Here is a 12,537-nt window from a genome sequence, read left to right as displayed (position 1 = left end):
AGCAAACACCACCACGCCCCAAAGAAATCAATCACTTTTGTCAAAGCTGGAGAGAAGCCTCGACCACAACCAAATACAAGGGCAGGCCTCCTCTACACGGCCACTGACTGGCAGCGGCACGTCGATCGTTGATCTGGGCAAACAGCTGAAATTTCCGCAGCACATCACAGCAACATCCATGGCATTGCCACAGCTGTGTCAAAACGCGCTTCTGACGAATGGCTGTCTGCAAAGTGCCAGGGCTCTCTCTGGAAATCATCGAGCTCCTCTCCATCATGACTCAGCGCCTGAAGAACAGCATTAGAAAGGGGAAAAAGAGAAAGCAACCATTCTATTGCAATTGAAAGCTGATCAATGCTCAACAAAATTCTTTCACAGATAAGCTGTGACAGCAAGGAGAAATCCTGTGGAATTGCCTAATTTAATTTACTTACCTTTCAGCATGGAACATTGTATTCAATAGACAATAGGTGCAGGAGGAGGCCATTCGGCCCTTCGAGCCAGCACCACCATTCAATGTGATCATGGCTGATCGTTCTCAATCAGTACCACGTTCCTGCCTTCTCCATATACCCCCCGACTCCACTATCCTTAAGAGCTCTATCTAGCTCTCTCTTGAATGCATTCAGAGAATTGGCCTCCACTGCCTTCTGAGGCAGTGAATTCCACAGATTTACAGCTCTCTGACTGAAAACGTTTTTCCTCATCTCCGTTCTAAATGGCCTACCCCTTATTCCTAAACTGTGGCCTCTGGTTCTGGACTCCCCCAACATTGGGAACATGTTTCCTGCCTCTAACGTGTCCAACCCCTTAATAATCTTATATGTTTGTATATAAATTATAGAAGTTGGTATCTTGGAAGATAAAAGTACAGACACCAACGTTGGAACAATTAAAATCAGGACTAAGCAACAGCCAAAACTGCAGGAGTGCAGATCATTCTAAGGGTTAGACGGGGGAAATATCAGAGAGGGGGAAGTAGAGAGGTTGGGAACTGTAAAAATTAAAGCTTCACTTAACAAGGAGCCAATGAGCCAAGGATGAATGGGACTTGGTGTAAGTTAGGCAGCAGTATTTTGGATTACCTTAAGGTAATAGGAAGTGGAAATTTTACCTGGTCCAAGCAGGTCAGGAACAGTTGGACCACATGGAAAAAAAAATGCGACTGAGGGCTTCAGTCGGGATGAGTTTGCATAGGAAATAGTCGTAGTCAAATGATAAAAAGCTCGTTCCAAATTACATGCAATTTACACAACCTTGTTGATACGGAAAAGATTAGGGTAAACATTTACCATCATCACAAATGTTCAATTCAATTTGATCTGGGTGGAGCTGCATAACTAAAAAGGGGTGGGCAGAATTTGCAGATAAGGCAAACCTGGAAAAGACCAAAAAACACTGGAAGCACGCCATAGGTCTGGGGGTGACTGTAAAGAGGAATCTGCATTTATGCGTCAGCCTGTTATCAAGGCAGCTTCTGGTTAAGACTCCACACCCAAAATGTAAATGTCCTTGTTTTGTTTACTAGTGCTGCCGAAGTGTTTCCAGCATGTCTGTTCATGAAGAATTGCATAAAGAAAGAATAGCTCTTTTTCCTCTCATTCAAGGTAAATGTGGATTTCAGGATTCATCTTTTCAATTGCAGATTTTGCACCACAGTAGTGCAGGCGAAAGTAAAGTGGTTTGGTGCTGAGGTAGGGTTGTATTGGGTGGTTCAAGAACCTGATGGTTGTTGGAAAGCAGCTGTTCTTGAACCCAGAGGTCACAGTTCTCAAGCTCCTGTTCCTTCTTCCCAATAGTAGCAGTGAGATTAGAGCGCGCGCGGCCAGGGTGGTGTGGGTTTTTTATCATTTTAGCTGCCTTCCTGAGGCAGCGCTCCCTGTAGATCCCTTCATCGGCGGGGAGGTTAATACCACTGATGCACTGCGCAATGATCACCACTTTCTGCAACCTCCTTTGCTTTTGAGCATTCAAATTACCAAACCGAACAGTGATGCAGCCAGTCAGTGCACTCTCAAGCTGCAGAAGTCCAATTGCATATTTGGCGACATGCCAAATCACCTCAAACGTCTGAGGTAGAAGCGTTAATGATAATTTACCAGTTATTCTTGGTAAACCAGACCGCGATTGTGCAAACCAAAATACGCCGTGCAACTTTAGTCATGCAAAGTTCATAGAAGACCATTTTACATGAAGAAAGAAGAAATTGTGGGAGGAATCGCTATCTTATGACATCAAGCATGGCCTCCAATGGTGGCAAAATAAAAATAGGTGACACATGAGAGGGATCTGGGCCAGAGGAGATAACCGAGATAGAGAGGAATAAGAGCAATGTTCATCTGGATAAGGTCTTGATGCTTAATTGAGCTAGGAGTGGCTTGGGATAGTCAAGTCTAAGAGGTAACAAAGGCACAGATTAAAAAAAATTAAATGCAGTTTATTAATAAAAGACTACAAAAAGATTAGGCATTCAAACATTCAATGAGCTGACCTTGTTTATCTGATCATCATTTTCAATTAATCTGAGCCTTTCAAACACAACCACCTGGAGACAACAGGTGAATACTGATCACAAGACCCCAGTCTTGGGACAGGGATTCATTGTCCACTGTTCATTGTTTGTGGGCAGATTTTAAGCATGTTCCTCCTAAAAATCATTAGAATTCCACAACAGAAAGCATACAAAGAAAAAGTTTTGGTCAGGTTCCCAGAATTTGAGAAGGTTCTTTATACTTTAAACAGCCGAGAATAGTCCATGCCCCATTAAATTGATATGAAACAAACATTGCGTGTTACTCATTCATGGAATGTGGGTGTCATTGACAAGGTCGACATTGGTTACCCATCTTTCACTTCCCTTGAGCGGAGTGATTTGTGACCCATTTCAGAGAGCAGCTGGGGTACAGAGTTCGCAAAGAGAACAGGAATTTGGAAACATTAAATTTCTTTCCTTAAAGTACTGTAGTAAACAAGGTTGTTTTTTACGGCACCAGCAATTTCATGTTCACTGTTATCAGATACCAATTATTAAATTCAGTTCAATAATCTTGAATTCAAAGTTCTCAGCTGCTGTTCTGCATTTTCAACTCGTATTTTCAGCTCACTCGTGCAGGCAAAATGTGTTTTTTTTTAAACGGCAACTATAAAAGTACTCCACAACCAATAACAGGGCCAATGAAATGTTAGTGAAAAGTCACAATGTTACTAATTTGGTGGAAAGTACAAAGGGAATGGATTATCTTTTAAAACAGACAGCTCTCAATCACCCTTAATTAAAAAGAAAGCCTCCAAAATTCCCTTTGCTCATCTCCAAAATTGAACCGAAACCCAGTCTGTTCCACAGCACAAACTAAAATGGGACTTAAAATACAGAGCAATGGAAAAACCCTGGAAATCCAATGACATAACGAGTGGATTTGTTAATTATGCTTGACCAGTTTTGCCTTACTCCATTTTTGCCAGAGGAAAAAATGAGAAGATGAGTTGTCGATACAACTTACAAAGTGAATATGCTGCAGGTCGGGGAGGAGCAAGTTTCAGGAATGCAAGTTTCTGTTCTTCTGGCTTGCCAGCAAACAGGGCCCAGAAAAATTAACTGTGCATTCCTGAAGACTCCCAGAATAATGTAGAGGATTTAATAAAATAATTTGCCACTGGTTAATAGTCCAGTTTAGACAGTAAGGTGCACTCGATTGTATCGGTACCTTTGCTGTTACTACTTTATCAACAATTGTAATCCCAACCCCTGCTGTCTGCTCTCTCCAGGAGAGATATACACCAGCACTGTAGAATGTTGGCTCCTCTGTTGTAGCTCCACCTTGTAACAAGTAAGGCTGCTTTAGAAAATGAGAGGGTGGGGTGGTGTTATATGGGAATTTTGCCCGAACAGTCTGTGACCCATTGTGCTGTGGCCATTGCGTTACGTTTAAAGCCCATAGTGCTGTGGCTGACAACGCTTTGTTTAAATCCTCTCATGCTAGAGTAAGGGCGGTGGGCTCTGTATCTACATTAACAATGACTGGTGCACCAACCACTCCGCAATAGATAGCTACTGTTCCCCAGACCTGGAGTACCTACTGCTCAAATGTAGGCCGTTCTATCTGCCTCGGGAGTTTACTGTGGTCATCATCATGGCCACATACATTCCCCCACAGGCTAATGCTAACCTAGCGCTAGCACAGCTGCACTCGGCCATCAGCAAGCAGCAGGATGCCCACCCCGACGGTGCCTTCATTGTTGCCGGGGACTTTAATCAGGTTGACCTACGAGCCGCGCTCCACAAATTCCACCAGCATGTGCAGTGCCCTATCAGGGGCTCAAACACGCTGGATAAAGTGTACACCAACGTAAAGGACGCCTACAGAGCTCTCCCCTGCCCACCCCTGGGACAATCCGATCACCTCTCACTGTTTCTACTGCCCGCATACAAACCCCTCATCCGCAAGACCAAACCTACAATAAAGACGGTCAAAATATGGCCCGAGGATGCCATCCTACAACTCCAGGACTGCTTTGATCGCACCGACTGGGACCTGTTTGCACAACAGGCGACCTGCGGTTCAGAGGTAGACTTGGAGGAGTACACATCCACTGTGCTCTCCTACATCAACTGCTGTGTGGAGAATGTCACGGAGGACAAGGAAATAAAGATGTTCCCAAACCAGAAACCCTGGATGAATAAGGAGGTACAGAACCTGTTGAGGGCACGCCTTTAAATCTGGTGACACTTCAGCATAGTGTTGCCAGGTCAAACCTGAACAGAGGTATTAAAAGGGCCAAAGATACCCACAGGCAACGGGTGGAAGACCACTTCAATACCACAGACACCAGATGCATGTGGCAGGGTGTCAGGGACATCACTGGCTACAAGAGCAGCCCTGCCTGCCCCCACAGCGATATCACACTAACCAACGAGCTAAACACCTTCTTTGTCCGCTTCGAAACTGGCAACACCACCTTGAGTGGAAGAACCCCAGCCGAGGCGGAGGGACTGGTCTTGCAACTGAGCACACAGGAGGTACAACGCGCTCTGCAAAGGGTCAACCCACGCAAGGCTGCAGGCCCGGATGGAGTTTAAGGAAGGGTACTTAAGGAATGTGCCGAACAGTTGGCTGAGGTATTCACCAGGATCTTTAACCTGTCATTATCTCTGGCTAAGGTCCCCAAGTCGGCTACCATAGTGCCGGTGCCGAAAACAGCAAAGATCACCAACCTGAACGACTACCGTCCGGTTGCCCTAACTCCTATAGTCATGAAGTGCTTTGAAAGGCTGGTCCTCTCACACATCAAATCCAGCATCCCTTACTCACTGGACCCACATCAATTTGCATACAGGGAAAACAGATCCACAGAGGACGCCATCTCTCTGGCTCTTCACACTGTCCTGACTCACCTGGAGAGACAGGGCATGTACGTGAGGATGCTATTCATTGACTATAGCTCTGCCTTGAACATGGTCATCCCCACCAAGCTCATCACCAAACTCCACCAGCTAGGCCTCAGCTCGTCGTTATGCCAGTTTATCCAGTTTTGGTCTCCTAATCTGAGGAAAGACATTCTTGCCATAGAGGGAGTACAGAGAAGGTTCACCAGATTGATTCCTGGGATGGCAGGACTTTCATATGAAGAAAGACTGGATAGACTCGGCTTGTACTCGCTGGAATTTAGAAGATTGAGGGGGGATCTTATAGAAACTTACAAAATTCTTAAGGGGTTGGACAGGCTAGATGCAGGAAGATTGTTCCCGATGTTGGGGAAGTCCAGAACAAGGGGTCACAGTTTAAGGATAAGGGGGAAGTCTTTTAGGACCGAGATGAGAACGTTTTTTTTCCACACAGAGTGTGGTGAATCTGTGGAATTCTCTGCCACAGAAGGTAGTTGAGGCCAGTTATTGGCTATATTTAAGAGGGAGTTAGATGTGGCCCTTGTGGCTAAAGGGGTCAGGGGTTATGGAGAGAAGGCAGGTACGGGATACTGAGTTGGATGATCAGCCATGATAATATTGAATGGCGGTGCAGGCTCGAAGGGCCGAATGGCCTACTCCTGCACCTATTTTCTATGTTTCTATGCGACTGGATCTTGGACTTCCTGCTGGAGCGACCGCAGGCAGTGAGAATGGGCCCGCACCTGTCCTCCACTATCACCCCGAGTACCGGCACACCACAGGGCTGTGTTCTGAGCCCCATGCTCTACTCCCTCTTCACACACGACTGTGTTCCTGCATTCGACACCAACACCATTGTCAAGTTTGCAGACGACACAATGGTGATCGGGCTGATCACCAACGGTGATGAAACAAAATACAGAGCGGAGGTGCAGAACCTGGCGGATTGGTGCTCTGATAACAACCTGTCCCTAAATACCACCAAGACCAAGGAGCTGATCATCAACTTCCGTAGGTCACACAACGGGGAATACGCCCCGTTCTTTAACAACGGGGAATACGCCCCGTTCTTTAACAACGGGGACAGTGTGGAGAGAGTGTACAGCTTCAAGTTTCTGGGCACTCACATTTCGGAGGGCCTAACATGGTCCAATAACACTGCTGCGCTGGTCAAGAAGGCACAGCAACAACTGTTCTACCTAAGAACACTGAAGAAGTCTGGTCTACCCCAACAGCTGCTGACGACATTCTATCGCTGCACCATAGAGAGCATCCTAACACATGGCATCCCTGTGTGGTATCTCAGCTGCACGGAGGCAGAGAGGAAAGCTCTTCAGCGGGTAGTCCATAGAGGTCAGAGGACCATCGGAACACATCTACCAGCCTTGAAGGGCATCTACAACACACGATGCCTCAGAAAAGCCACCAGCATCCACAAAGACTCTTCACACCCCTGTAACAGTCTGTTCGAACTTCTACCATCGGGCAGACGATACAAGGTCTTCTACGCCCGCACCTCCAGACTCAGGAACAGCTTCATCCCCAGGGCCATAGCTGCTATGAACCGGTCCTGCTGAGCCGGATTGTCACATCGCACAGTGATCCGGCACAGATCTACTTGCACTTTATTCTGTTTTAAAACTGTTACAATTTGTTTCATTGGGTTGTTTAAATTAATACTGACTAGCTAATTAATTTATTCCATCGTATGGGAGGCACATTCCCAATCTCGTTGTACCCCTGTACAATGACAATAAAGACATATTGTATTGTAAACCGACAACACTGTTTAGACCTTTGCTCGCCAAACAGGCAGAGCTGTATTACCTTTGCGCGCCAAGTCTATAGCGCTGTGTGTATTGCTTTACGCGCCAGTCTGCGGCCGGTAGCGTTTGTTTGCGGGGGGGGGGGGGGGGGGGGGGGAAGAGGGCCTTGCTCGGATGCAGTCCCCTGCCATTGGGTGCAGTTTGAATTTGGGAGCAGCGCTATTGGCCAGGACTTACTTCAACAGCTGATTTCAACAGCTGATTTCTGCCTGCAGGCACCTGTAAGACATGTTAGTTTGTGTACGAGGGGGGTACACCGACGGGCTGAGTCGCGATCAGCGTCGCAGACGGAGGCAGAGAGATCGGGAGGTGTGCTGCTGCAAGGCACATACCGAGGCAAGTATTTTTTGCTCACTTGCCAATAAATCTGATTTGTTAGACAAGTGAGCCTTTTTCTGTTCTACTAGTCAGATCCTTGAACCTGTTACCTTGCAACAGGTGGCATGTGACTATTATATTCCTGTATGGACGTTACCCATTTCAAGAATGGGAACTTGCAGTCAACAATTTCAACCAATACAAGGAACCAAGCACGTTAGGCCCATTGCTTCAGTGTGTGTTTAGACAAGTGCGTTCACCTGCAAGCAGTGAGGTGTAGTTATACCTATCACCACATGGGATGCTGTTCCAATGAGACTCCTCCCCATTTTGATCTAGGCTGAAGATGAGCGATGTGGAAGCAGTTTTAAAACAGAAGGGCAGGAGCAGAAAGTGATGGGGAAATAAAGGCTACAACCAAGGTCTGAAGTTACCACTGTTTCGGTTGGAACAGTGTGGAGGCACAATTGGTGGGTCAGCATGGGAACGGGGAGAAGGGGTGGGAGAAAGAGGGGGGTGCAAGAACAGGGTCCAATTTGCAGCAACAGATCTGTTTGACCCAATCCGCAGTCAGTCCCTCAACTGTAAAGGGACATGTGCCACGAGCAGCAAATTACAGAACTAGGTTGAAAGGAGTGGGGAAGGAGAAAGATGTACATTATGTCAGATGTACAACTTTCAGCAGGATAGGTGCAACACATACCTCATGAATAACATTTGCATGCAAATAGACTGATGCGTTTTCGAGAGCCGCATAACTTTGAAACAGCATTGCGCAATACAAAAAGAATACATCTCGTTTATTTCGATTTTATTGTCCCAACTTAAGTACAAGAACATGAAGGACAGTTGACTATGAGAACAGACAACACCCAGTTGGTTGATCACACCATCTGGTGGAAGAAAGCTTGTATTACGGTAGATTGCAGCATTCGCAATCGTCAGGGCTACAGCACATTTGTCAATCCCAAAATCATTTCAGGGCCCTCAGACTGCCACAGCACAGCAGTATTGCTGAGGCATCTTTGGCAGAGTAACATCTTCATCTCTGCTGGGCCCATTTAAAGAAGGAACATCAAATGCAGGTTCAGTTGGACTCGAGTGAAAAGGAAGTGAACAGAAGTGCAGTGAGTGACACAGCCACAGTTACAAAGGGCTATAATATCACCCACGTCTTTAAAATAGCACTGTGCTTCATATGCTTCAGAAATACTACTCTAACCTTCAATATAGATCACATGTTTCACATCTCAAAATGTTTATCTTGTTATCCTAAAACCCCTTACAGCCTAAAACAGGCAACAGACACATTAACGTTCAGAAAGGTTTCTGTCAGTTCATTGCTAACTTCTTCAGATTCTGAGGTTTGTCCAGGGCTGTCCAGATTTCTTAATTGGCATGGTGAAACGATAACAGCCCAAAGGCAAAAGGAGCCTTATAACATATAATAGGCGTATAAAGACAGGCTATTTATTCCTCAATCAATTCAATCTAAAAACTGAGGTGCAATGCATTGAGAAAAGCAATCATAAAATTATTTCCACAAGATCAACTTATTTACATTCCAAGTATGATTTACTTTTCAGTTAAAAAATGAAAGTCTTTGCAACAGAAATTATCAGTGTTATGATGATTTAAAAGATCTAATTTGTGCAAGGTTTCGGAATGTTTTTAGTTTTCAAGAGAGAGTTAGATTTAGCTCTTTGGGCTCAGGGAATCAAGGGATATGGGGAAAAAGCTAGAACGGGGTACTGATTTTGGATGATCAGCCATGATCATATTGAATGGCGGTGCTGGCTCGAAGGGCCGAATGGCCGAATGGCCTATTCCTTCACCTATTTTCTATGAAGCCTTTGAGGCCTTTTCAGCCTCAAGATTTATATAGTTGGAAACACGACAGGAACTCTACGAAACCTGACACCCGTCTTTGTTTTTCATGTGTCGCCTGAGACTCTCGTTTCTATTCAAACTCTGCCCAAACCCCATCTCGTCCTCTGTGGTGTTTTCAGGATCATCTTCAGTGTCTGATTTCCTTTCTCCATCACACAAGGCAGCTTTTGGTTCAGATGCCATACTTTCTGCTGCATCGTGCATTTCCTCATCAGATAGATCATCCAAGACTCCCTCTGCTTCTCCAACAAATTCCCTTGCAGCCTTCCTTCCTTCCGGTCCTGTCAGCTTGAGTGTACCTTCGAGCAGTCCCTGCCCACTTGTATCATTCCCCCTTTTCTCCCCATACCCATCTCCTGGTGATTCTAACTCTTTTTCCTCTTCTCCCACATATAGTTCTTGATGTTCCTCATTCTGCTCTTTTATTTCCTCGTCCCTTTCCTCATGCACCTCACTCCTGCACTCATCAACATCATCCTTCCTGCTCGCCTGGCCCTCATTTTTTGCAAGGTTCTTCTGTGTTATTATCGTTCTAATCATTTGCACAAACATATCAAATGGGCTCTTCTCCCTCCCACCATTGTTTTCCTCAGTGTTGCTACCATTGTGCGTTTGTTTCCCTTCCACCTGAACTGATCCACTCATTCCAATGTTATGCTCTTGTGCATCTAAATCTACATTCATTTCATTCCCCTCATCTGCATTATCCTCTTGTAATAGACCTACTCTTGCTTTTTCATTGATATCCTCGCCTTCTTTCCTTCCACTGTAGGCTTCTTGATTTATTTCATCAATGGAACTTTGTAACCATCTATCCATCTCTTGATTCTTCACTGGATTCTTGTTCTCTTCAGACATTACTTTTCCATGCTGTTGCTCATTGTCTGACCCAAAATCTTGCTTCAGATTCACAGACACTCCATCCTTTGCAAGACTTGGAATGGTTTCTTTCATACTCTGAAACGGGTTGGTGACCTCTTCTTTATTTCTGCCACACTCTATCCGTTCATCATCAGCTCTTCCAACTCCACCACTTTCGAAATCCTCAGCCTTGCAATCCATTCCCAATTCTTTGTAACTTTTACCTGAAGATATTGCTTCCCTGTTCCTCTCTTTAGTTCCCTCCCATCTGGTTTCTCCTGGGGTTACACCACAAACATCTGTTGATTCCAGGTTTGTTCCATCAGGCATTTCCATCATAATGGTTTTCTTTTGTTCAATTTGCTTTCTTTCTTCCTCTTTCACTGCGTTACTCAAAGAATGGTCACCAGCCACTTGCTCTCTTGCCTCATCATCACTTTGTTTCTCATTGCTTGCACTCTCCTCCAAAGAAACTCGACTTGCCTCAAAGATTAGCTCTTCCTCTTTTTGACCCTTGCTTTCCGGGTCGCTTCTTTCACTGTCCACCTTGACAGGTTCAAAAGTTTCACTTCCACTGCCTTCCATGACGTTATTCAATTTGGATCTTTCAGCCTCACAATGGTGAACATGGTTCACTTTTTCTGCAACCATCATATTTTCACCAGCCTTTATCAGACGAGTAGATTCTTCCAAAAGCACGTCATCTGCACCTCGTTGTGCGAGTATTTTTGTTTGACGTTGCATATTGTGTTTAGCTTCAAAGTTGCTGTTTGTTAAGTGTTTCTGCTCTCCATCTGCTAAGTTTGCTGGTGAGCTCCAAAGTTGCTGCGTGCCATAATCAGCCGCTTTCAACTCCATTTTCCTTGCACCTGAATATTCCTTGTGTTTAAGGTTGCCCTGGATACCTGGATCCATATCATTCGTGGTAGTCATTTCAACAGCCTGTGGAAATGCACCACAATTAGTTAATGAGTAATGGAAGTTAGAGGTGCAGTAATATATTTGGTCATTGCTTTCAAAATGTACAAGAAACAAGCTCGCATAGAGGGGAAAGTTTAGTAGACCTACTAGCTAGTCTCACAATAAGGTTAAATCAAGCATTGACTATTTTAGATATCTTTTCAAATTGCATGCAACATTCAGTTGTTTTTTTTATTCCTCCCATTATTAGAATTCAGTTTCTATTTAAGATTTGTGTCTTCCCAAACGGCCACAATCGAGTGTAAAATGGAGAGATTTAAAAGATATTAAAAAGATATTTTGGGGAATTTATGATGAATCATTGGCAAGGCCTTGGCTAGAGCTGTGTGTCCAATCTTGGCATCTCACTGCAGGAAAGACGTCAAGGCCCACACAGAGGCACAGAGAAGGTTTGCCAAGACGATACCAAGAACAAGAAAAGCAGAGAAGCTGAGATTGTCGTCCACAGGGGTCAAGGGGGAACTTAACAGCTGTGCGCAAAATGATGTAGAGTTTTGACGTAGATAGTGGGAGCAGTTTCCAGTGTCAGGAAGATTGATGATCAAAGGGCAGGTTGAAGACCGGCAGAAAAACAAAGAGGAAGGGGAGGAGACCTTTCCTTTTAAAAAATAAACATTATTATCAGAAACGCACAGCCTGAAAAGGCAGAGGACGCAGATGCAAGAGCAACTTTTAAAAGGGAAGTTTAAAAAAAAAATGGGGCTGAGTGAATCCAAATTCTAATTGTAAAGTTGTGTTACGTAGCTGACAGATAATAACGAGTAAATGGCTTCTTTAGCTCTGTGATGCTAATGAGTGAAATGATATTTTAAAAAACTTCCTAGGTTTGTAAATCCAGACATGAAACTGCTTTTTACATTGTGTCTCAGGTTGGGATAACGGATTCCCCACTCTTCAGGCCCACTCTCCACATTGTGTCTCTGGCCCACTCACTCCCCCCACTACTCCAGTCTGCTCTACCTCACTACTGCAGCCATCTCTCCCCCAACTGCTCCAGTCCTCCCTTCCCCCACTGTTCTGGCCCACTCTCATCCCAGAAAATTAATAAATAAAAAGCTGATAAATATCTATGGGGCAGCTTACCCAGTAGAGGGGAGCACTCAACAGATCGAGCACGGCCCCCAAAGTTTCCAAGTTTTCAGTTTAGTTTAGCGATACAGGGCGGAAACAGGCCCTTTGGCCCGAGTCCACGCCGACCAGCGATCCCGCACATTAACACTATCCTACACACACTAGGGACAATTTACACATACACCAAGCCAATTAACCTTCATACCT

The 12,537-nt window shown here is 44.9% G+C and overlaps 1 protein-coding gene across 1 annotated transcript in view; it reads right to left on the bottom strand.

Moving 5' to 3' along the window:
• Nucleotides 1-12,537, bottom strand: part of suox (sulfite oxidase) — a 59,995-nt gene that overhangs the window by 27,407 nt on the left and 20,051 nt on the right. The window contains exon 5 of the mRNA XM_078431346.1: nucleotides 10,503-11,220. Within this exon, the coding sequence (XP_078287472.1) occupies nucleotides 10,503-11,220 (718 nt within the window). The remainder of the gene's footprint in view (nucleotides 1-10,502; nucleotides 11,221-12,537) is intronic.

Source organism: Rhinoraja longicauda, chromosome 42 (assembly GCF_053455715.1).
Source record: "Rhinoraja longicauda isolate Sanriku21f chromosome 42, sRhiLon1.1, whole genome shotgun sequence".
NCBI classification, from domain to species: Eukaryota; Metazoa; Chordata; class Chondrichthyes; order Rajiformes; family Arhynchobatidae; genus Rhinoraja; species Rhinoraja longicauda.
The sequence above is the reverse complement of the archived record's forward strand: the minus strand, read 5'-3'. Positions and strand labels throughout refer to the sequence as shown.